General features: G+C 41.7%; 1 protein-coding gene across 1 annotated transcript in view; it reads right to left on the bottom strand.

The window, feature by feature from the left end:
• The window catches only part of LOC149286818 (intermembrane lipid transfer protein VPS13D-like), a 63,558-nt gene that overhangs the window by 6,861 nt on the left and 30,051 nt on the right, over positions 1-26,646 (bottom strand). The window contains exons 58-66 of the mRNA XM_089493648.1: positions 26,412-26,522; positions 26,153-26,302; positions 25,365-25,514; positions 25,114-25,210; positions 22,851-22,999; positions 22,300-22,434; positions 21,502-21,669; positions 13,566-13,698; positions 13,276-13,471 (exon numbers count right to left, since the gene is read on the bottom strand). Of these exons, the coding sequence (XP_089349774.1) occupies positions 13,276-13,471; positions 13,566-13,698; positions 21,502-21,669; positions 22,300-22,434; positions 22,851-22,999; positions 25,114-25,210; positions 25,365-25,514; positions 26,153-26,302; positions 26,412-26,522 (1,289 nt within the window). The remainder of the gene's footprint in view (positions 1-13,275; positions 13,472-13,565; positions 13,699-21,501; positions 21,670-22,299; positions 22,435-22,850; positions 23,000-25,113; positions 25,211-25,364; positions 25,515-26,152; positions 26,303-26,411; positions 26,523-26,646) is intronic.

The raw sequence follows: 26,646 nt of genomic DNA, 5'->3' as shown, positions 1-26,646 counted from the left end.
TGCTTTTTACTGCTGACCTTCGTTTCAATTTACAAGATGTAATCTATCACTGTCTGAAAGCGCCCGCCGGGTGTAACGGACTCGCGCTTTGTTGTAATTCATCCGCTAATGATTGAAAGTAAAACGGGGGCTTTAAGAGACAGATGAAGTATGTGTGTGTGTGAGATACCTGACAAATTAATGGAGTCTTATCTTAAAATTTCCATTTTAACAGTCCCTGTAATGTCAGCGTGCGGCAGCGAGACGAGCGCTTAATTCATTTATCCCAGGAAGTTTTAGCATAACCGCACGTAAACGGATACGGTGTCCAGCCGTATATCAATGTCACGAAGCGCCATCGCGTCGAATAAAACATTTTTATAGAAATGATGAGAAAAATTGTGTATTCAGGATTCCATTAGCGTTACCCTTATTATTACTTATTGATTTGTATAGCACCAGCATATTCCGCAGTGCTGTACAACAGGACCCTTAGCTTTATCTCACCTCTATGTCTATATGTTTGGATCCCTGATTTTTTGGGGGTTATGTATAATAGCGTTTCTGATGTTTTTTTTGTTTTTTTTAAAAAGTGGCCTTATCGCCATGGCAACCAATGCATCACTTTAAAAATGTCCTGCCAGGATTTAGAGTTGCTCTCGAATTTCTGCCTATGGGGAAACAAGATTTTAAACCAATTGGTGATCGGGTTCAAAGAACCTTTACCCCCCCCCCCCCCGTAAGGGTCAAAGGTTCACTTGTTTGCCCTAATAGAATTGAAGCGTATTAGACTTTAAGTGTCCGCCTGTATTCCTTCTTCTTGATGGGCTGTTAAGGGGTTCATTCAGACCGATTTCCCCGGAGTGTCCGTCCTTGTTGCCGGTTAATCCACTTGACATGTTTAGCTATTGTTTCTGGCAATTAAGCTCTGCTACTCAACAAAAGGCGCATTTGACCTCCTGTCCTTAAAGCTCGTTGAGTCATGGAATTTCATAGGGCAGAAAAGAAGCGAGAGCGGCATCTCGTCTTGCAAAAAAAAATAAAAAATACCGGTAATAAAAAAAAAACCCAGACTGGCCTATTTATACAATGCTTTATTATTATTATTTATATACACAAAGATGCCCCGAAACATTAAGTTAAGAGGGTCCTGCTCGCAAGAATTAAAATGCCAACCCTTTAATAACGACAGATTCTTAACATTCCATGAACATTTTTTTGGTGGCAAAAGTGTTAGAAAGCTCCGTAAAGGACATTTACAAACATCATCGTGACGTTCTTCTAGTACCTATAGGTTCCCTCAACATGAAATCAAAGTCACAGCGAACGTTCATAAACACGGTGCAGGCCAGATCCTCCACGGTGTGAGATTATCGGTGGGAAATTGTATCACTTTCCCGGAATTGGTTCGCCCGGTATCTTTGGCCAATCGTATTTGTTAATAGAAATGAACCCTAACAGGAGAAACAAGGAGCTCAAAGCTCCAGACAGGATCTGACCGTCCCGAGACGCTAAGCGTTCGTTCCAGATTAGGGACGCGATTCTCAATCAATTTGCATTTTGGAGAATGCATATTTCTCTGCGTTTTGTACAGAATGTACCTCCTTTTCACTCAGGGGAAAAAAAAAGAATGGTTACATTTAGCTTGCAGACCACATCATACCAGAAACGTGTTTCCCCGGCACTTGTCCTGAAAAGGATCTTACAAAAAAAGAAAAAATGAAACAAAAAAAAGAAACACTTTTACCATAACTGTGAAAACTGCAGGAGGGCTGGAGAAGGGATCCCCGCCTATACCTAACATAATTGTTATTGAAAGATGGCTTATGAATGGCTACAGTGTACATTACATTCCGTGTGAGAGGGTTAAATAGAACGGCCTCAACTCTTTTTAAACTTTTGCCCTCTGGATGTGTACTCGTTGGCTTTAGTACAAAATTTGAGCTGTATTACACGCCTTAACGATCTAGTTCAACTGCCGGTCAAACTCGGAGCCTGGCAGGCAGCCAGACCACAATCAGCGTGACACACAACACCCCCAGGCCCCGGCTCCCAGATCATTGGGAAGTCTGGTCTCTTCTATCTGCCTGCTCCGGATAAATCCATGGAGCAAAAAAAAAAAAAAAAAAAAAAAAAAGAACTTGGGATTCTTGGCTTGGGTCGGCCTACGCGGGCCTCCTTTTGTCTGATACAGTGCTAAGCAAGATGTGTTTTTGGTGACTTCAGAGGTTGTTAAGTCCGGGTTGCCGAGCTTATTGATTGCTGAAAGAAGGAGAGTTCAAGAGAAGTGGAGCGCGAGGTGGAAAATGCCGTCCCAGCAGGACGTGGACACCAAAAAACACGAGTGTCCAACCTCGTCGAGAAAGCAAAACCTCAGGAACGTTTCACGGCAGACCAGCTAGAAGCTCTGAAAACCCCCCCGGCGCGTAATCTCAACCAAATGTCCCGATCGGTTACGAAAAGTGGAAATGATCAGGTCGGGCAATTCATTTTGATTACGTTAATGGAGGATAATTGTCTTCTGCTGTACGGAAGGAAGTTTAAGAGTTTTTCCCCAGATGAAATTGGTCACGGTCCAACAGAGTATCTTCGACCTGCTCCCCCTCCAGCAGACTCGAAAAACGTGTCCAGAGCAGAATAGGAGTCAAGGTTGGACCTGCGTCGCGGAACGATACCGGAGAATGGAGATCTTACACCATGGACATGGTGGATTTTTAAAACAAATAAATGAAAAATGTTACCAATAACTGGAATCTGGGAAATAAAAATATTGAAGAAAAAAAGGGATCCGGGCCAAAATAGTGACGGGAAATAGTTCACGCTACTAAGGGTTTGCCTGTTTATGGCCGATCTGAGAGCATGAAAGTCCTCGGAAGAAGGACATTGGGGATTGGTTAAGAAAGGGCCAAGTCTAGTGAATTACTCCTACAAGAAGGGCCCAGAATAATGAATAGTTAATATATATTTTGTCAGCTCGCTCATCTAATGATGTATTATGAAGGGTCTGCTCTGTCCTTCTGGCAGGAAGGATTGGGTCGGTTCTAAATAATAGTGATGTCGGAGAGTTGGTAAGTAAGTAGCTACGCGGGACATTAGGCAGGGATGGTAGAGAACCAGAAGGATGATATGACCGTTATCGTTACGTTATATAATATCGGATTGGGTTGGATGTTGCCATAAAGTTGGCAGTCTCCATATCTTCATCCAACATCTTTATGTAGCATAAAGATGTTGGGTTGCCAGTCTATGGCTACAGAGAAGTTGATTGGCTGTGTAATTGACAGGGAGACTTAAAAACCCATACAAAAGGAGCATGGAAGGGATTCAGTCATGGTGTAAGTCTATTCCATAAGATGGAAGCAACCAATACCGAACTATTCCCAGAAATAATAATCAGGTAAAACCTTGCCTCATCCCTAAAGCAAATTTCTCAATGAAATCAAAATCCCAACGCAGTTCGCACTTATTAAAACTGACCCCCCCAACCATTAATGTTCAAATGTGCAGAATAACAGGAAAAAAAGGTGGGGGGCTCTATTTATAAACAGAGAAGTAGAACTATTTTATGTGACCGCTTAGAACAGAAAATGAAACACCTTTCCAGCTGCGTCGTCCCCGTATTACAGCCAATAAACATAAAAGGTCTGTGTTTTTATTATACTAGGGTTACAAAAATATACTTTCCTGGTGGAGGAGGCCGGTAGGAATTATCATATTTATCCCCGACGCGCACCGCAACTGTGCGAAGAAAAAACAAGCAAACCGATGTATATCTGCGTGTTTCCAAAACAAACAACAAATACTTGGGATATCTTCCAGTTTCCTGATCTATAGGGGGTTACATAACATCATTCCGGAATCTCTCGCCATCCTCAGTAGTAGATACAAAGAAACATAGAATTTGGCTGGTTTTGGTAAATTGTATACATGCATATGTGGTTGTTTACAAACACTATGCATGGCGTGTAAGAGTTAAATAGGGATTTTGTTTGTTATACAGAGAAACACAGAACCTGCGGGCAGATCGGCCCCATTCGGCCCCCGTCTAGTCGCCCGTTTCTCCTGCTGTAAAGACTCAAACCTTAATCAGTCGTTGGTCTCGTCTTAGACTCAGGAGCCGTATGCCTACCCCATGCATGTTTAAAGCCACTCATTGTATTAAGCTCTACCACTTCTGCTGGGAGGCTGTTCTACTTATCTACCACCCTCTTTAGATTGTTCCAACATTCCTGGTATTGGTATAGAATTTAAAGGGACACTCCAGCCATCACACACATATTAAAGTATTTGATAGCCAAGTGTCATCTCTAAATTAATGTCTACTCCTCCCAGATCCTTTGGATGGGAAATTGTTTGCGCGATATAAGCTCTGCCAGCCAGCTCCAGTGTCTGCTCGCATGACATTTTCATGGGGTTTAACTAGTCCTCTCGTGCATGTGCGCCAATCTCCTCCATTGACTTCAAGCAGCCAAAGCTAGTGCCAAACTAGGATAGTAGAGGGGTGATATGTTTCAGCTCTGGAGCTGCAGCTTCTCCTAAAGATTTTTTTCATTGCTATCTTGCAGATGTAGAACGCATATTAAGGCACTTTCACGGTGCTTTTTTTTTTTTTTGTTGGTGAGGCTAAATTGGAAACGGGAGACTTCCTGCAAGAATCAGGCAAGTGCCAGAAAGTCTTAAATACCGAGGAGGTCGGACAACGTGGGAGAGCCGAGGAAACCTAAAACACTGTTAATTAAACCCAATACTGTCACGGCCAGCAGCGCTGCTTAAAAAAAGTAAGGTCTTAGTACGAAGGTTGATTTTTGGCCTTAGACGCTTAAACCCCCCCCCCATAAATTAATTAACCCTAATTAATTAAGCTGTCGTCGTTGACGGTGAGTTCTGTTTGTTAGCCTTCCCTAAAACGGGGTGAAAAAAGATAAAGCATAGAATGGACCCAGTACTGTATAAATGCTTACTAAATCTAGCTATCGATAATTGCAGAGGACCATATGAAGAACAAAAATGTCTCCATTCCATCACTAAATCATGGGGAAAAATTGTCCCTGACCTACGACTCACTGGACCCTCAACCCATTTAGTATTTAGTGCCCGCTTCTGTTCTCCCAACCTCTCTGAAACTTGGCTACACCTTGTGGAGCGAAGCCGTGCCTATCGCGTTACCCGTACGTTCTCTAGAAGGGACTCGGGTTGTTTCCAATTTATGAACAATGTGCGGCCTTTAAACCCCGGCTACGCAGCTAAAGACCCCGACCCATCTGCTGTGCAGACCCAACCGCCTCGGCACGAGCATAGTTTATAACGCGCCGGCAAGGGAACTACGGAAAACGGTTAACGGGCGAGTTATCGAGGGTAATTTCCTGCTGGATACCACCCACGGTAATTTTTTATTAACCCTTCGAGTACCGGTGGGATGCTGGCAGTAATAATAAATAAATAGCCAGTCCAGTAGTATTCTTGAAAGGCTTTCATTCGAATTTGGGAATTGCGCAAGGACAGCCAATCAAAAGTTCAGCCGCGGGTCTCTGAATCACAGGAAGCTCGCCCAAGTGACCCGCCGCCGGCCCGACGCGCACAGAGGAGGCAGATGTCTCGCAGGTATTCTGGAAACATTCACTCCGGCCTGAAACGCCGTTCCGCCGTCATGTGGGGTTCTTGGCTGAACTCTGTCTGAACCTGAGCGGCGTATCATTTACAGTACACATAAACAATTGTGCTATGATCACCTGCTTCAGACACAGGGTTCAAAGTAAGTTTGCGTCCCCGCGCACCTTCCCTCCGTCCCTCCCTCAGTTTGGTACATTTCCTGAAAGCCGTGATGCTTCGGCATGCGCTGGAGACTACATAAAAGTGCATGGCGTGATTATTACATCTAGTACGTTAAAAAAAAAAAAAAAAAAAAAAAAAAAAAAAAGGAAAAAGAAAAGAGAAAATAACTCCCACCCATTTTTTTCCTAATATATAGACCACACTTTAATAGTTTATCACGCTCAATTCTGATGATGTCATTTTTAAGAGTAGTACTTCATAAAGTAAACTGGCTGCTGGTGATTTTTCTAATCTTATTTAATATGGTAAATGCCTTTAATGACATTTATAGCAAAAAAAAAAGATCTCAAATATATGTGAAATATGGTTTAGGAGGAGACAGAAGTCTTAATAAAGGGACTGTTTTCTTCAAAAATAGGGGCATTTGGCATTTCCCCCAACTCCCCCAAGACAGCAAGGGTGCACACCGATTGGCCACCAATAGGGTTGATTAAATGGACAGAATCCCATTTATTGTTGAGTATAATATATTAATTTTTGTTGGCTATTGCATCCTCTCGTCCAGACAAATCTCCCGGAGGATTAGTTGAAAACGTCTTATTGTTTTGAAGCAATTGGACACCACTTTATCATCCTTCTTATCTCTCAGGTTTTCCATTAGTCCTATTTTTACTTATCAATTCTCTTGTTAATGCGGGTATTAGTATCTCAAAGACAAAAAAATGTAGATAATATCCTAAGGGATTTCCCTCAATGACAGGAGGCTTATAGAAGCTGATAAAAATGAGGTTGTTCGGTCCTGGTCATTATTGGGGACACTTACTCTAAAAATATACGGAAAAGAGAAGGAGAGGAGAGAGAAGAGGAGAGAAGAGAGAGAAGAGAAGGGGAGAAGAGAGAGAAGAGAGGGGGAGAAGAGAGAGAAGAGAAGAGAGAGGGGGAGAAGAGAGAGAAGAGAAGAGAGAGAAGAGAAGAGAGGGGGAAAGAGAGGGGGAAAGAGGGGGGGAAAGAGAGGGGGAAAGAGGGGGGGAAAGAGAGGGGGAAAGAGGGGGGGAAAGAGGGGGGGAAAGAAGCAGGAAATGAGAAGTAGAGAGGAGAGAGAGAGAGAGAAAAGAGAGGGAAGAACCATAGGAGCAGGAAGTAGTGCGAGGTTGGCTAAAATAGGTATGTGTGAGTGGGCCGGGTTACTAGTAAGACACACCCCTTTAGAACCCCCCCCCCAAAAAAAATAAAAAAATATATGAAGCACTGCCCTGGGTCAGCGTCGATTCTGGGTACTGATACCAAGTGTGAGCGTACGGGACAGACACGGGTTTTAATAGAAACCTCAAAATATACGACGATGGAATTCATGGTGTCAGAATAAAGTCACCGCTAAAATTCTACATCGGTACGAAAAGTATCTTTCGCAAAAAAATTAGGAATTTTGAGCGTTTGTCATCAGAAGTCAACGAAAAAGCCAGTTACTGTAATAAATAAAGACGTCAAATCGATTTTAGGCTTGACTGATTGAGGGAAATTTGCTAAAGTAAAATATTTGTAACACAAAACTGTACTGAATCTAATTGGGAAGCATTCATTGTGGAATTCCAGGACTTGATTCAAAGGGCTGAATGCCTGCTTGGAAAGCACGATATTCCGCTGGACGCAAGTTCGCCAATTAAACTGCCAAAAAAACTGGCTGTTGTACACCGTAAACTAAAAATTAAACGGGACACAAATTAATGCTTAAAATGAATAGTTAAGAAACTATGTTAAAAAAAAAAAGCTATATGGTCTTGAAAAGAAAAGAACAATTGTCAGAAGTCCGGATATTTTAGATCTTGGAAAGGGACCCTTTAAATTGGCAGCCGGACAAGAGATTATGGTTGTGACTTTAAATTTCCAGTTTTCGGTAAATTAGATACTTCTGGTATTTGGCAGCTGAAGCCAACAGAACAAAGTTCAAAAGTAGCTAATTTGATACTCCGTTTGGATGACAGCGGGGGGATAACGTAGCGTTATATATCTGGACGATGGGTACACGAAGAGTAGATATTGAGGTTTCAGGCTCGGAGTTATGCCGAATTGGCTTGGAATAGACCTCAGCTGCGAAATCAATAGACAGACCTGAGACTTGGAGGAATACTTTGGAAGATCGGATTTAGAACGGGAGAAGGCCCATTTAAAAAAACGTACGAAAACGGGTTCGGAGAATCAACAGCTAAATGAAGGTTGAAACGCCAACTGCAGCTTCGGGCTTGCGGGCTCCGTAGGGTCATCCGAGATGAGAGAGGAACCAACAGAAACGTCAAATACGGGGGGGAAAACCAGCGTTTAAAACGAGATGCATCAAAATATTTCACAATTGGGCTAAAGTTACTTAAAACGGAAAACAAAAACCAATGGAAACCTAAACTAGTCTTCTTAAACTTTTTAAAGGGCTGTCCGCGGCCATTTTTTTTTTTAAAGGGTCAAAGCAATCTAAATTAATATTTAATTAATCACGTAAAAAAACTAAAACCACAAAGAGAAAGGTGTCGACAGTTAAGGTAATTCTGATAAAGGGAATATAAAGGGCTACATATGTTTCTTTGTTGCGTGTTCATTAATGATGAATAAGTGGCTGGTACTGAAAGGATTAACATATTTTGTCGCCCCTCCCCCCAAAAAACTGAAAATGACAGCATTTACCATTGTTCCACAGCTGTGTGACGGTGAGATAAATCCAGGGGATATAATTGGTAGTAAATTACTAATTCCTGAGTCTTTCAACAGTTTTCAATCTACGAGTACGTAGGAAAGGATAAAAGGGAATCGCGAAGCGTAATCCAGCGAGCGGGGCTTTGATACAAAAATCATGTTAAAAGACAAAAAAAAATATATAGTCGGTGACTAAGGAGTCCGTGTAATAATAGCCCACCGTGGCCCCCTTTACAAGCAAACAGTGGGAATATCTAGTTTGAGTACTGACCACCCAGATACAAAAAGGACCAAAAGCACTGAAATTGCTAGAAAAGTATATAGATAAAATATATACTATGACCCAAAGTTTTCTAGTCATACTAGCACCTGGGCCGATCGCTGGCAAAATTATTATTAATATTAACGTTTTAAGGCAAAACAATACTTTATCGACACAAACAATAGTAAATAGGATAACAAAAGTGTGCAGATGAACTTTACTTGTTGGGAAAATGTGTCACTGTCATATTTTCATTATAAAGGCAACATTCCAGTATTAGTTTCAGGCAAAATGCTTTGTGCACATGCACAGGAAGTGTACTCAAGTATGCTTCCTTTTTTTAGTAGAGCCAGCCAATCAGAAGTCTAATTTTCTAAGGCCAATAAGTAAAGAAAGCATGCACCGATTTGCATGCGGTAAAATGCTTTGGGGTCCATGTAAAATGGACTTAAATTTGCGTGAATAAATTAAAAATATTAAAATATATTAAACATTTTTTGGGAGACTAGCCAGTCCCTTTAAAGGGCAATTATTTCAAAACCACTGGTAAAAAAAAAGGTTTAAGCAAATATTGAGCGCACCTGAAAAACATGATCAGGGGCAGAGTGTTTATTACCACGCTTAGGATAAACCCCCCCCCCCCAATCATAAGAGTGTAAATGCTGAGCAGTTAGAAATCACGTAACATAAGCATTGGAGAAAAATGAGAAGTTTTCATATAAGAAATTGCAGACTTACTATTAAATCAATATAATTGGGAAGTATTTGGTTTCCTAGCTCTTCCTTTCAAAGATGTTTCCTGAATATTCTCTATTCGGTTCATTCGGAACTTTGCCAAGATGAAATCCTTAGTTGCCGTTGCACTTGGAGCGAGATGACCTTTAAATGAAACACGCTTTTGGGTCACAGCTAAGTATTTAATGCAGTCCCCCGGGACACTATTCCTACGAGCCACATGTTCTTACGAAGGGTTCAAGAGGCATATTTTGGGCAAGACAGGGGTCATTCAAAGTGGCTATATACAAACTTTATGTGCTTTTGGACGGGTTCCTTTTTCAATAAGAACATTCTTAATATACAGGTTCTGTGACTTCATGCATTTCACGACTTTTGGATTCGTCTCTCTATATATTTTGGCAACACTCTGCTTCAATGTGGAACTCATCACACAGCTTGTATGGTTACTTTTAACTCAACTTAAAGGGAAGCTCTTGTGGTTTACATCCGTACAGTATTCGGACACATGACATTTTATTTAACTTGTTGCTATAAAAAGTTTCTATGTAGCCTTCATCAGCATTCTTTCTGGAAATATCGGGTTTAATTTTAATATTTATAAATATATATATATATATATATATTTAATATTTGTATGAATAAAAGTAGTCCTAGCCGTGTAAAAGAAGCATTATGATCAGACAAGGCAAGGGGGAAAAAAAATGCACAAAAGTGGGTAAAAATTACTAAATAAAAATACTTGGTAGATTTTTTTGCCCTGGATCCTAGCTTTCCACGGGGGGGGGGGGTGTACATGCGGCAGGACTTTAGGCAGAAATAGATTAACAGGTAAAGGGCATAAAAGGATGTAGAGTTGGGGTCTTCTCTTCCAACAATTGACCCAAAAGGGACTTTTGTTTTAGGTGGTAATGCTAGGTGCATGGCTAGGGAGGGGCTGTGACCCCTTGGTATCTATTTATATACACAATTTATTTAACCCCTTAAGGACAATGGGTTGTCCTTAAACCCATTTAAAACAATGCATTGTGAGCCCGTACTGAAACATGCTCACCCCCAGAAAACATTCTGAGCTCCTACAAAAAGAGGCATCGGGGTATAATTCCCAACATACCTTTGTTAAAAAAGGGCTACTTGGATGGGCATAGTAGGATTTAGTACCACCCATGCATCCCAAGTCACACCAGCGGATGAAAGGCTGGGGCAATGGAGATGATCAAAAGAAAAACCAAAAACCACCATTTTCCCGAAAAGTGCAGGGGAGCATCGAGATTACAAAAGGGGTGAGCGATGCTGATAGGCTGATGGGAGTCTAGGTTTTCAGTCTTAAGTGCCAAAAAAATAATAATACACAATTCAAATTTTTCCATGGTGGCAACAAAACGAATACGTGATTAACACATAATGACCGTGTGCCGCCCCCCCCCCACAAGAAACTTCCCAACAAAGATGTAACGCCCTGTGTTTTGTTCTAGGCCTTGGGGTGGGAAATATTTAAAGAGTGCAGCTGAACAGTAGGAAAAGTCTTTACAGAAAAATAAAAAAAAAGTCTTTTGTAGAGGCAAAAGTCTTAACTGGAAACAAGACACGACATAAATCAACGGGTTCCGTAGCTTTATTTTATAGCGGCTGTAAAGCCGATGCCAGCCACCTAAACCCTGGCCACCTATAAGTCTTTGAAGGTTCCTCGACAAAGGAAGGTCTGAAAACGTGAAAGCGATCGGAAAATCTTTGAGTGAATCCATTTTCCATTAAATAAGCCGATTTAGTTATTTATTTTTCAGCTCATTAACCAATCGCGCAACGCGAACCCATCACGCGGACTTCTAGAGGACCTAAACGTAAAGAAGAATTTCAAAGAAGAAGAAGGGATTTTTACGTCTTTTTTTTTTTTAACCCGCCAATAAAACCTGTTAATAAAAACCCGTTATATGCAGGAAAAAGGTAGAGAAGGTAGAGTTAAATAACATATATCAGATCCTATTATCCATGAAGGACATGGAGAAAGATCTTGGTAGGTCTATAAAGCCATGTGGTTCTCGCTCAAGCTGCAGAGACAAGCCAACTCTTTCAAATATTCACCGTTTTAAAGCCCATCGTCGAAACGATCTGCGCCGACTCGCCCTGGGCGGTCAGCGAATAGGTCTTCATTTCAACCGGTCAGGGAGACGCGCATGACCTTAACGTTATAATCAGGAAAAAGTGTGCTCGGTGGAAAAGGTGTGGACCACAAGACAGGTAAATTCGGTTTGTTTCGGTGTACCAACACGTCCATTTCACCAAATGCTAAAGAACTGGCGTTGGGGAGACTTTATGGTGGGACTATAAACTTGTATGAACTCAAATAGAACCCCAAAAGGGCTGAATTAAATTACCTCTGGTCAACATGGCTACACGGCTCATGCGACATTCTCAAAAAACATAGCAAACCAGGCACCTGGGCATCGGTCTGACGACCGTCTTGATAATTCAGAAGAAGCAGGACAGATACCTTTCCAACAATAAATCATTGAGATGTGCCGGAGAGGTCAATGTGGTTGGAGGTCTTCTGCTCTCTCGCCACTAGACCACCAGAAATAATCTCCCATCTTCTGTTCGAGGAACGGTAGGATTCATTTTTTTGCGATGCTGTTTGGGTAATAAAGTTCTTATTCCTTAAGTCTAAACTACCAAAGTTATAGATACTTTTCCTTATTAAAATTCTTTCAATCAAAAAAAGTGTTGAAAGGCAATCTTTTCCCATTTCCAACACAGATAATAAGCCGGTAGAAAAAAAATATTATTTTCGTATACATTCCACCTTTATATAGTTAGGCAGCATACATAAAATATACATTATGCTGTTATTTATCCACGCTTAAGTATTTAATTCATTCTTATTTGCTTTTTTTTTTTCAGTAGAGCTGAGAGTTTTATGATGCTGCCAAGTAAGAAAAGCAATGATAATTCAGAAAACGCACTATTTGCAGACAATTTTTCCCGTCGTGAATGCGTGTACTCTGTTTGACTCCGCGTTGGAATCCTGAAAGCGGTTTTCTCCTGCCACAGAGCTGCTTTTGTGACTTGAGATGTAATGTTTAAAAAAAAATAAAAAAAAAATCTTGTTGTGACATTGCGCCTTGTGGGCACTTTATAAATCAAACTGTTAAAAAAAAAAAAAAAAAAAAAAAAAAGCCTAGCAATGAATTTTCTTTAAAAAAAAAACAACAAATAAAAAAGCCAACAAAATAAAATGTCCATGGTCTAACAAACAACGAAAAGAGAGCCAGCAGAAAGTAATTTGGAAGAGCAATAGAATTAGATTCCAAACCACACATAGCTAAAGAATGAACAAATACCCAAGAGGATTACGGAGAACTCTTGCCAAAAGAAGTTGAAACACTTTGTTGTCCTCTAGCCTTACAGGCTTCTGCACCCACTGGCTTCTTCCCTCCTCTGTAATGTATGTGTGGCTTATAACCTGATCATCCTTTAGCCTCTTGTGTGCCTTGGAGTAACTAACCCACTTTCTTGGTTCCTGGGGTCTAGCTCCTTCCACCCCCAGCTGATTCTACCTACTCGTTGGGTGGTCAACCTAGCTGCACCAGCGAGCTCCACCTGCCCTGGCTTGGCCTGGTTAGAGAACGATAGGTGGCAACACTTATCAATGGCAGAACGCGATCTGGAGGCTCAAGGATGATGGGAAAATGCAGCTTGACCAAAACAATCACCATCAAGGGGATCATAAATACTTGTGCTTTTGTTGCAAAAAGAAGGAAACTTTTGAACAGTGTATGTTATTGAGGAAAGAAAGTCTGAAGAAAGTGTATTTTTGTTGTACAGATACTGAAGCAGTTCCTACCGACCTGTGACCGCTGAGGGTAGCCGTATCTCTCACAGCCTGGGCAGTTTCTGACGCAAAATCCAAAGCTCCTGCGACTGGCTTCGTCACGGTCCCAACCAACCCTTTTCCGAGGCCTGAAATGAAGCCACTGACCCCACCTTCGTTTTTGACACCCTCTACGGTTGATGTTATCACGCTAGTCAGACCACCGATGATTCCTGTTTTAAAAAAAAAATAAAAAAAAATTGGGTTGAAACTACAAAAAAAACCCCCAACAAAATACCAAATACAATTATTTTATCACATATTTACCATGAGCAAGGCCATGGATTCCTGCAACGAGGTGCTCCCCGCTGGTGGCCGCATGGTATCGGATATATTCCCGTTCGGTCTGGTGCCGGTTGTCCATAGTCTTTCCTAGTCCATCAGAAAGTGTCCCGGCAAACTATAAAACGCAAATGGAGAGATAAATGTGTATAATTTTAGGAAAACCTGAACTTTTTATGTCCTTTTCATACAATCGAGGTTCATCCTTCAATAAACTTTAAGAAATCAGCCATTAACGGTCTGAGCCGTTTCTGGGTATGTCTCATTGTTGGACTACAACTCCGATGAATCTCAGCAACCAGAGGACTTTGGCTGGGGTAGTTTAAAAAAAAAAAAAAAAGAAAGCAGCAGAAGGACATGCTGAACTCTGTACTAAATACAGAATTCACTTTATGACCTTCGTTTAACCTTGGTGAAAACTCACAGGAATGCTATTAAGACACGAGGTTATCATACTGTACACATATTTGGAAAGCTAGAAAGGAAACAGTCGGTTCCCATAAGTTACAGGTTTGCTGTGAAATGCAAAACATCAGACAATGAGGGTTGTTTTTTTTTTATAAAATATATTTTTTCCACATGTTTGGATCCAGTGCCTCCACTGTTTAATGTAGACATAAAACAGCACAGGGGGGGGCCCTTTAAGACCATGAAGCCCACTACCCATTAATATTAATACATGAGGTTTTTATACATAAACCCCCCCAACCCCCACCTTGGCGATTAGTGGTAGAGAACATCTGTCTCAGGGGAAGAAGGGTCTCAATGTGGTTCCTCTTATACGGATCTCTTTAGATGGGTTCCGAGCTGTCTTCTAAGTTCTAGGTCCTACAAAGCCCTGTAGCAGGGTTTTCCTGCTCGTAAATTGTATATAATTGATTATCATCTACACTGATTGTGAAAATACGAGCTTAGAGTTGGAAACAAGTACAATATATAGTATTTTTTGCCCAAATAAACCATTTGCTCCCTTTTAACCCTTTAATAACCCACTAAAAGGATTTAGAAAAAGTTGTCCTAACGACGTTCCACCCGGAAACTCTAACCAGACGGGGATAAAAAAAAAACAAACCCTGTCCTGAGCTCGGTCACCTGTACCAAAGCAGGGAATTCAACTATGACACTAGTACAGCAATAAGTAACCCGAAGGATGACATATTGGGGGGAAAAAATACGCTTATGTTATTTACAGAAATCTAAAAGCGTCATTAAATAAAAGTGATTTAAGTGTACAGATTCGCTAAATGTAGGATTCGGCCAAAAAAAAAGTGAATGTGATACGGAATCGAGACAATGTCAGGCTGACTCAAAGTACACCTTAGGAAAAGGAGCGCAGGGTATAAATACTTATCAACTTCAAATAACCTCCGCGTGACCCTCGCTTAATTCTTCTCAAGGTGCAAGCAAACAATTAGCCTATAATATGATCTTTTTTTAATCAAAGTAAAAGGATTAAGGGGGCAAAATGATCTCTTTCACTAACAAAGTGTGTACACAGGTGTGATTAGTAAAGGTTGCGTTAGGCAGGCACCCGGTGGGATACTGCAGGATTCCTTCCACGATCTTTCACCACTTTTCCTCCTTTAGCATCTTGAGGATATGCTGAACATCTGCCGGCTTAGACCAAATCCCATTTAATGGCCAGATAAGAACTGCGTTTTCTTTGTAAACGCCAGTTTGAAAAATCCATATTGCTCGGGTTAAAAGTTCAGCTTCCCAAAAGAGATCTCACGAGCTCAACGGGGAAAAGCAAACGGGTTCTGAAAAGAAACGCGCCGCTTTCGGGGTCCGGGGCGAAACGGGAGCTTTAAACCCGCGAGGTGTCGTTTTGTGTCGATTAGATGCGACCCGCGGCTCGATGTTAAAAGTGATGTAAAAAAAGACATAATTATTTTTGATTTGTATGATGATGGGCCAATGGGTAAAGGTTTTACAGCATTAAACAAAACCTAATAAACCACAAACGTTTATAATTCACAGGGAAGAAGAACGAGCTGGGTTGATGGAAGCGAAAGCTCTTGGGGACCAAATCTTGGCCAGCTTTTGCATTTTAAACAGGAAACTACCACCATACTTTTGTATCCTTTTGTTACTGTCATTTAACACAAAAAGTATCAAAAATAGTAGTTTTATCACTTATTTCCATGCTTGACCGAGTACTCATCTACCCAGAATCCTCAGCTATTTGAGAAGCACGTTCATGTGACCTGGAAGCCTCTTGGGAGATCAGAGCATGCGATCACATGCGATCATAACCCTTTTATAGACCATCGTGAGGATTCTATGTAGCATCTCCCCAAACGTGTTACCCTTGACTTGTCACTGTTTAAAGATACACTTGACTGGGTCACCTGAATTCAAGCAGGGATATCAATCATAATATGCTGGAAGCAAAGTATGATCACAGCAGTGTGGAATAGGAAGGAGTTTTCTCCAGACCGTGCGACTGAGAATCTGCCCCTTTACTCGGAGATTGGGGCAAAAACCCAGAGACTGGGTCAAAAGCTAAGAGTTCCCAGGTATGCATTAACAGTCGGCCATCCACCGGGGCTAGTACCGGCCCTTAATGTCCAAAGTCCGTCCAGAAAAGTGACACACAACTATAGCGAACACATGAAGGTTCAAACCACCTGGAAGTCTACTGAGCGGGTCTGATTTTGGGTACCTTCGCACAATTCACACCAGAAACCAAGAAAACTAAGGAGCGACCAAGAAGGAACAGTAATAACGTATGCTACAGAAAATAAACAATCCATGTTATGAAGAGGGGCTAGCAGGGCCAGAATTACACTTGGTGGGAAAGGGAAACGATTAAGTGGGGATCTGTTCATAAACGATATACAGGAGGGGGTGACCAAGCCCCTTCTTCTCCCCTCTCCCAAATGTTATTCTTGTTTATTCCTTGTTAAGCTCCGTCGTAAAACTCACTTATCTGTAATATTTGTCAGGATCCCTCCTTAAATAACAGACGTGCCCTCGTACTGGCATGGGCCCTGCCGAGGCCGGATTAGGCTGATTACGCCAGCAATCAAAACTTAACACACGTATATATATTTGGATGTCAAAATATTCAGCATAACAATCATTCCACTCGAAAAACAAATCGTTCCCAGGCGCACAGAGAAAAAAAACCAATAAGTGATACCCAAGGAAAATCACGAAGAATTCGTCAGCGTTTTGCCAGAGAGCAAATTAATGGCAACGATTCTATAAATGCCATTCTTTATCTGCCAACCGCCCTGCATTTGGCACCCCTAAATATTTCAAGCGGGGGGGGGTCGCTCTTGTTTTTGGGGTGGGCTTTTAACTTGCTCGCCACGCTAGTTCCGTATTAAACCTCCCATCAACTTGGAATTTGAAGCCTTCATTGGAAAAAAACATTTAAAACATTGATAAAACGTTGGTCTTCATAATACAGGTCGTAAACTTAGAGCTCAGAATGGCCCTGGTGGGTTGGTGGCGAATGGCCCTGGTGGGTTGGTGGCGAATGGCCCTGGTGGGTTGGTGGCGAATGGCCCTGGTGGGTTGGTGGCGAATGGCGCTGGTGGGTTGGTGGCGAATGGCCCTGGTGGGTTGGTGGCGAATGGCCCTGGTGGGTTGGTGGCGAATGGCGCTGGTGGGTTGGTGGCGAATGGCGCTGGTGGGTTGGTGGCGAATGGCGCTGGTGGGTTGGTGGCGAATGGCGCTGGTGTTTTTCGAGTTTAATGTATATTTGACACAGCAGTTGTAGTAATATTTTTTAGCGCTGTACCTATAGATTTCTATAACAAAAAGGATGGTGTTTTGAGAATAAGTGAATTTATCGCATGGAATTGAAGGGGAATTCCATGAATTATCTCCCGTCCCATCATCGAATAAGGTATCTAATGCTACCTGACAGCGGCATTCTCACTTGGTAGTCGGATAAGCCCCCGGACAGGCAGCCGGTGGCCGATCCTCCGAGTAGCCTGCCGTCCCAGGGGAAAGCTCGGCTGTTTCTATCTGTGCAGATGCCTGATGATTTTTGGTAGCTCCCCCCCCCCCCCCACCACCGTGGACCTCCTGTGAAGCGATCCCAGCAGGTGCCGGTTGGCAGCCGTTTTGTGTTACAGGGCTGAGTGTGTGATCCCTGCAGGGGCCGCCGACCGCTTCACATACACACAAGGCAGTCAAAAGTCCAGAGCCTGAACTTGGAATGACCCCAGCTGTAGAGTCATGGTGGGTTCATTCAGAGGGCAACCGTGCTTTATTAAAACACAACTAATACTCTTAACAGATAACTTCGAGAAGAGGGGAGGGAAGAAAAATTAACCCTCCACAAGCCAAAACACATCAAAACTTGTATCTTCAACAATTTGATTATTGTATGCTTTAAGCCTCTCCATACTAAAGAGTTTCTAGCAGTTGTGTTGTCCGTAAGGTCTAAGGATCTACATCATTCAGGTGGGTAAAGGCATCAGATGCCGGGTTATGATGTCACACCAAGCGCCCCGCATTTTAGGCTGCGTGAAAATTCCACGCATCATACATTTTATAAACAAAAATGAAACTATTACATATATATTCATAGCCTGAGTGCGTAATATACATATAAAAAATATTTCCCCCACTAACTTATCACACTTATAACATTATGTCACTATATAAAAATTGTCTCGCTGCTCGGTGATTGGGACAATGGGATTATACACACCCGGGTCATTAGCACCTGCTAATTGATGATTACTCATTAAGAGAGGGAGGTCTGAGTGTGATTAATGGCAACCCCTTGAAGTTTAAGGCTTATTTGTCCTACTCGGCCACAAGAGACTTAAACATATTTCCTGCAATTAACCCCTCGTCATTTCGAGGGGCAGTCAAAGAGGCCAACGGAGAGGGAATCAAAATATCTTTTTAAGGTATCTTCATGTTTATATGGTGCACGTCTATTAACCTCTATTAGGCCTGGATACCAAGGGGACCTACTTATAGACTTTTTCGGCAACGGAGGGAAGCGGCTGGGCAGCACCAACCTAAATAAGTCCTACTTGGCCACCTTTAAAGCCCAGACCAACACTCAATGGGCATGGTGTTTAGTTCTTGTGTATACACAGCCTAGAACAGGTTATTTTTTTGGGAAATATTTTTTTAGAGTGTGGGGTGGGTGCCGAGCCAAACCTGAGCAGAGCAAGGACCCAAATGTAGAAGTGGAGGCCTTTTTCAGCCAACTCACACTTCTCGCCACTTAGTGAGCCAGGCCCAGCTAGACGTCAGGCTCGGACCCGCAATGCTTTATTACGCTTTATTCCGCCTTATTTTTAAGCAACGTCTAGTATGATGTCAACCTACATATAGGCTTTTGCTGTTCCTTTAAATAAACAGCCCGTCAAGTGATACCCATGGAAAAAGTAAAGAATGGACCATGAAGCTGGGTTTAGCTCGTAATAAGCCACGGTCACAATCGTAGAATTGTTTCCATAAAATACACCTTGTGTTGGGCGCAAAGTGAAATCTTATACGTCCCTTTGAACCCAGGCAAGTGATACAGCGCCTGCAACGGGTCTAATCCCACATTTCTGAACAGATGTTGATTTGCTCTGCGTGAAGCACATGAAAAGCTCGCTTATCTTCTAATCGTCTTAGTCACACTTAACGGTCTCCGGTTTTTCTGTCCGGGACCTGATCTTTGATGCAAGGAAAACCCACAAACTGTGTGAATGAGAAACGATGCAGAGAACGGGTCCCTTTTCTTTCCTTCTTATATTTAAACTATGGCTTGAACTTACAAACCAGATATTTGGAACAGGTCTCATAAAGGTAAGACTGGCTAAAGGCGACGAAGCGCCTTGGGGATGAACAAGAAGATTCCTCTAACAGATGGATGGACATTTTAATGACCTAAAGATTAATACTTGGATGCTTTTCTAGATATAGACTTGTGTACAGAGCTATCACGTGTAAATAAGGGAATGTTGATCCAGGGCGAGTCCGACTGTCTTGTGGTCAAGAAGGGCTTTTCCCCCCCTACTGTCTCATTGGGTTCTTCTTGCCTTCTTCTGGATCAACCGATGTGGGTTTGTGGAATGGTTGAACTTTATGGGCTAATTCAATGTAATTAACTACGTAGCTATGTTATATCACATTAGACAGCGTGGGCTTAAACCCATGACAGGGGTGGAACAGGAGATAAACGCAGAACCTAATAAAGTGCCCCCCCCGGTCCTTGGCATCTCTCTTGCATGCATCCAGGGGGCTTTGACATTTGTTATTAATGTACCGGTAATTATTAATTACCCATCAGACAGTAAATAAAAGCCACAAGTGTCTGTGTAAACATTTAAAATGACAGCTTCCTCACACTGCCATGATGTCATCAATGATGTCATCAAAAGCAAAGGTATAGTAGCTTACCCTTTAAGAAAGGGTTTTATTGCAAAAAAAAATAAAATTTCTCCCCATTCCTAATTCCTCTATTTCAGTTTTAGTTTAAATAAAAAAATCTACAAAATCCTAGGCATCTTTGGTAAATATTATTATATAATATACATTATATAATCATATTTAATACATTTTAATATCTGAATTTTGTGGTATGTTCACATTTAAATTTATGTTTGGGATTATAAAGCGTTTGGGAAAGGGTTATAATAAGTGCTTTTTAGAAACGAATACTTTAAGAAACTATGTGACGGGATAAATAAATAAGTAAAAATAATAATTATTATAAAAAAACAGAATAAAAGAGCCTGAATTTAAAATTATCCTACATTAAAAAAAAAAAATCCAAAGGCAGAGAGACGTACTCTGGAGATCCAGAACTGTGAGTCATTGCAATTCACATCGCTATTTAGATATTGATTAAGATCCAAGAGCAGAAGAAAATGGAATGAAAAGTTGCAGACTGGGAGACAGCGCAGCTAAATCTGAGCGGAGTGAACTTTATTTCACCTAACGTTTTGTGCCAGTTTAAATATGCTGAACCTCTTCACTTGAAAGAAGGCATTTACCCACTGCGAGTTCTAGGATACATGGAAAAGCCATTACAGGCATAAACAACAGAACTATAAAACACAAAGTCATAAAGTGGCCAAACCAGATACAACTCATAAAAGAGCTCATGCTTCCAGCTCACGCTGCCTTTTTCAAGAGACCAGAGGTCTTAAAAACGTATTAAGAGAATGAAGAGTGAAGAAGTGAAACCGGGGCAACTCAATCTGAAATCTGCTTCTAGAAGGTCTTTCAAATGAAAGGCAACCACCACCTTCTTCTAAAGGCCCTTCATGAGCTTCATAGAGGACGTCATACGAGCGAGAAGGAATTTTTCTTTACTCTGGGACCAGCCATGGTCCTTTCCATGCTGCACATGGTGGTGCGTATGTTATGTCTTCGGTGTAGCAGACATAAGCCGGTTTGTGACTACCCTGGACTTTTTTCACCTATGGCTCTCACCATTTAGGAGACTGCTTCTTCTAGAAGTCATTTGTTCGTTTTTGATCTCTCTTGGAATTTCCAGAAGACGAGTAGCTTTTGAGATGCCCCCCGCGTCCAGCCGGAGGCACCCAAGGATGCCGTCCGCATACAGCTCAGCCAATCAGCTGAGAAAGAATGGCGAGCGAGCTATGCTTTTCTCATTACTCCAGCAGACGAGTAGAGTGGATTTAGTTATGATGACCTCTTTTTTTATCTAGGCCAGGGCTGTCCAACCTGCGGCCCTCCAGCTGCTGCAGGACTACATCTCCCATACTCCTCAGCGAGCCACTTAGCTGAAAGAGCATTATGGGAGATGTAGTCCTGCAGCAGCTGGAGGCCTGCAAGTTGGACACCCCTGATCTAGGTCAAAATTCCCATCCCATTCCGAGATCAGAGAGAGGCTGTAAAACGCATAGTTCCATTTTTCTTTTCATCTATAGGTAACCCACCTACAACATTCAAACATATGAAAGAGATATATCACCCGTAGTACCTTTGCAGCTGAGTTGGAGACGCCATGGGTCACATTTCGTATTAATCCACCAACATTTCCATATTTGATAAGCCCGGTTACTCCTTCCGACACATCATTCAACAAGCCCATTGGATTGCCGAGGAAATCTACCGAGCCCAAAATGCTTGCGGCTTGACTGAGCAGTTCCTTCAACACAAAATGATATGCGGGGGGGATTAATAATAGGTGGTTAACTCAGCAGTGCCATCATGTGATGAATTATGTACTAAACACAGCTCAGCGCAGGACCAGCATCTAATCAATCTTACAGAATTCATACATATCTTAGTCGAAATGGAACCCAATGCCCGTGACCCCTGCAGACAAGGTGTATAAATAGGTAACCATGCAATTTAGACGTCCGTAAAGAGCGGTTTCTGTGCTTTGGGTACATGATTATTCCAGCGCGTGATTGTGTTTTGCATTCGCCTTGCCAGACCTGGAAGCGCCAAGGCATGTTGGCCGACATATTTAAAGGTCCAATCTCTTTAAAAGGTTTAGACCATTCCCAGTAGCAAGGACTCATTGATTACGTTGAGACCAGCTATGAAATATGGTTGGACAGCTGATATTTTTATCAAATTAATTGCTTGGCATTCCTCAATGAGGACCAGTTGGCTTTCTTGGAACATTTTTCTAGCTACAAAGCAGTCCCAAAAATGTTTGTCCCCATAGTACCCTTGTAACATACCACACATCTATAGCTAATCTATGGCTCGTAATGAGTTTTTCTACAAGCACCGCAGAAAGATTCTATAAAAGACCGTCGTAACCAACCTCTTGGAAATGTTTGAGGATGTCGTTGATAATAAAATCACGCGTCTCGTAGGGGTGGACTCTCGTAAAAGGGTCCAGGTGGATCACCGCATCTTCAAATTTGATCAGAGGGAAACCCAGGGTACTCTTCAAAACCTGAAACCAGAGAAAGCAATGTCCTTTTATTTCACAAATAACGTTGCGGATTGGCGATGCGACTTTCTGGTTGTTATAAAGAAAATCTAATCGAAGGATAATTAGCTGCTTAGAGAGGAAGGCATTAACCCCTTCATGGCAAAGCCCTTACATGTACGCACTCACAATTCATTGGACTTAATGAGTTTAAGGACAAACCATTGTCCTTAAGGGGTTAAAAATCACTTACTAATCACCATAATGTATTTTCTAAGTGTTCATGTTTAGAGGGGGTTAATGGATTGTAATATCGAGTTTCTGAACAAAAAAAAGGAGGTACCCAGCCGGTTGTATGAAAATGGTTAACCCTAGGAGAAAGTATGGCGTGATATTTGTACCCAAAATAACCTGATAATTGAATAGTGTTGAATCCATACCTTGAGGTCAGGAGGCAGTTTGTTCGAGGTGAAAACACTCAGCTTGATCTGCGGGACAGATATTTTCAAGTTTTCAAAGTAATATCTTTTTTCATCCGCGGTCGCCTCTCCGGTTTTCTCGTGGATATTTTCGTCCCATTTTTCGACTTCTGCAAGAAACGATCAGAAGTTGGCGTTAGACTAACAAACCTTATAACATTCAGGGTTCGATATGAACGCGGGCTGTTCAGCTCTCTCGCTATTCAAGTGCTGCCAGGACTCTGTCTTAGCAGAATGTCTGGACCAAACAGCAGCATGTAAATGCCTTTCTAACGCTCAGATCTCATGATCCCCATTCCCTTCTGCATTAGGATGCACTTTTCACCCTTACAGTCCGATTGACAAGCTAAACAAAGCAGGTCTTGGTAATTAAATGCCTCTTCCTAACGGTTCATTGCCGCTATCTTGTTCTGGAAAATAGATTTGTTCCCCTATAGGATAGAACCTGCAGAAATATGATTAGGTAGAAGTTTTCAAACGTGGTCTTAGTAATAGCAACCATGAGAACGTTCCTGCTCACAGCAACATTCCGCATTCTGTTGGCTGCTATGATGAAATACCTTTCAATATATATCTATATCTATATAAAAAAAAATATATATATATAAAAATCTATATATTTATATATCTCTATATACGCATGCCGTGTGCACAGACCAGGACGCCCGTAACTTGTAAATGAATTCAAACTGTGCAAAGACCTTTCATTCGGTAAAATCTTTAACGCTTTTGTGCCATTTATGCGGTTTCTGCCAAGTACATCATCAGCGAAGAACCTCGCCTTTCCATTACCCGGCTTCCCAAATGGAGTTTTTTTTTCCGTTAGGGTAAAAATATACAACAGTGAGGCGATTGTCTCATTACACAGACGTCTCCTTCTCAACTGTCATGGCAAAGACTAATGACCATTTATATCGCTGCTTATCTGCAGTCATTATCGGAAATAATTACCTCCGTAGCATGTAATAAAGGACGGGCCGAACAAAACACGGAAAAAGAATCACGCTCGCGTTTTCAGAGAGCTCGGAACTTTTCTTTTCACTAAAAAAGCTCTCGACTACCTTTTAGAACATCAGGGTCCGAGGGCTATTGAAACGTCTCTGCTAATAGAACGCAGGCCTTTTATGTCGCAGACGATCGGGTTTCATTGAACGTCCTCTATAAATACTATTCTTTGCATGGGATGGTTTGCATGTTAATGGGGTAATTGCCTTTTTTAAGAATCTGACTAGGATAGGATTAAAAAAACATCCAAAATGTCGGGGGGACCCCAAAAACAGGTAATTTCTGGGGCATTTGTGACCTAAACTGAAAGATGACCAGGGTCCGCTTGAAGCCCATAAGAGTGTGTTGGACCTTTCATTAAAACTTGTTTGGAACCAGAGGTCATTCACTTTTCTAGGAAGACGTTTGTTACTTGATGTTGGACACGTACGTCCGATACATTCGCGAGCTGGAATTTCCCGATCCTTTCTGAGAAGGTACTTTTCGAGAGGCCGATTTAGAACAATAAGACATTCAAAAGGCCTAAAGAACCGCTACGATTCTCCGTGTTTGCATATTGCAAAAGGACGGCAAATAAATTCTTTGCTCAAGTTGAATATTTTGGATGTGAAAACCTTTGAAGACATCTTAGAATTAGGCAGGGTTAGGCCATGGTAAATAGATATTGCCGGCTCCAACAGATATTATGTATCTTCATCGAAACATACAGGGAAGTATGAAAGCAGACTAGCCACGTAGCGAGATTATGATGTATTTTGGAATAAGGGTGATTTATAATAAGCTTTAAAACTAGGCTCCTGGGTGGGGGGTCAGCGTCCTTTCTGTATAAGGTTGAAGATACCAAGGGCTGCTTATCCCTCGTTGTGTTACTCGTAGATCATTCATTATACTTCATTAGCACAGACCTTTCTTCTTTGGATTCCCTCAAATACATATAAATGTAATGTGTACCGAGCTATGATGTCATAAGGCACAGCACCTACAAGCAGTGATGTTAAATCTCCCAATCATTAAATAAGGTATGGTTGGCACCACCGGAATTATAGGACTAGAGCGCCCTCTGGTGGAAGTGTACATCCGGTACACACATATACACACAGCAACCATGCTCCCCTTTTAATAATTATATAATTGTTGTGTATTATTATTATTTATTGTTTTATATAGCACCATCAAATTCCGTGGCGCTGTACAATGGGTGACATTTCTGGTTTCTTACCCGTCTCTGATTGGTTGACACCGAAATAACTCAGCAGCTTCAGAAGTAGTTTTTCCTCGATCTGCACGGTGCATTTTTGACTTGTGATTAAAAGGTGCTACACAAAAAAAATAAAAATAAATAAATAAATAAATAAATGTATATTTCCCTATTGCAAGCGAATGCATGCCTCTCGCATTGTTTGAACACTAAAAGGCTGGCTCAGAACGGAGGGAGATGCAGTTTTTAAAGCGTTATTCATGCGGCGTTACCTTGTATAAATCTGTCAGGGCATTCTTACTGGGAACCTTCATGGCATTGACTTGTATAGCCGGACCCTGCTCAGTTTCTTCACTTTCAGCACTCCGTGGGGTGACAAACAACATGGCGGGCTGAGTGGTGCCAATCAACTGGTTGTCCACCTGATTTAATGAAAGGTTCATCATGGTTACTTGCTTAATTTTATCAGCAGATTTCATCTCGTGGCCCACCGTGTCATTTGAATTCAGCAAGAGACAAAACAGAAGCAGAAATTCTCACTCTCTTTTCCCATTAAATGATAATCTACAGCAACACCTGTACTTAAAACTGGCCTGGAGCCTCTGGGACCAATTCTTTTGTCTACCTAGGTGCAATAAAATTGGGTCAGCCATTAACATGTCTGAAATCTGTGCCACAACAAGGCAGATGTCACCCAAGAAAAACTAAAAAGGTGCCTTAGGAACTCAAGTGAGTTTTGGGTCAGAGTCCGCAGCATTAACTGTTCAGAGGCAACACTTGCTGATGCAGAGAGATCAAATTATTCCTTTTGCCCCAAAACAGATGTTCTAAAGACAAAGGGCACGCGACATTCTAACACAAAATCTCGTGGCGTCCCAAATAAACAGTACTTTGGGCGAATGCCTGCTGTGCCTTATGGGAAACAAGGCCATGTGGGGACATTCAAAGACCAAAAACAACTCAACATGCTAATCCTTCACCTGCAGCAATGTCTGGGAGGTTTGTTTTTTTGCGCCTGTTCAATTATTCGCTTATGTTAAAAGACAAAATGAACTTTTACCTGAATGTTCTGAACGCTGAGCTCGAGGACCTGATTTGCTGCCAAATGCGTATAATGAATATTAATCCCGGAGAGGCTTGCAAACGCTAATTCCTCCGGGACTTTGTTAATCAGGGAAATACCGATTCCTTCTTCCAACTTTACAAGAACCTGGGAAACAAAAAAAAAAAAAAGGAAAACGAAATAGAGGAGGTTTAAATGTCTCCATAAAAGGAGAATTGGCCAAATATCTTTGGAAAAATACCAAAAACGGGCTCACCTCTAACTCATGCTCTGCGTTGGGACTTTTAAACTTCTTCAGTTCCAGCTCGGCAAGTTCATTCATTTCATGTGAAGAACGGTCGCTTCTTCTCTGGTTGAAATCGGTTATCTGGCAATAAAGATAAAATTGCCCTGTGAGCATTTCGACTAAACATGTTTCACTAAACAAGGGGCGTTAAGAAGAATTATACAGTGAAGGGATGGGACAGGGACACCAACCTTTCACCCCGTTC

This window comes from Sceloporus occidentalis, unplaced genomic scaffold, assembly GCF_023333645.1.
Source record: "Sceloporus occidentalis isolate IW3139 unplaced genomic scaffold, rSceOcc1.0.p SCAF_66, whole genome shotgun sequence".
Lineage (NCBI taxonomy): Eukaryota > Metazoa > Chordata > Lepidosauria > Squamata > Phrynosomatidae > Sceloporus > Sceloporus occidentalis.
The sequence above is the reverse complement of the archived record's forward strand: the minus strand, read 5'-3'. Positions and strand labels throughout refer to the sequence as shown.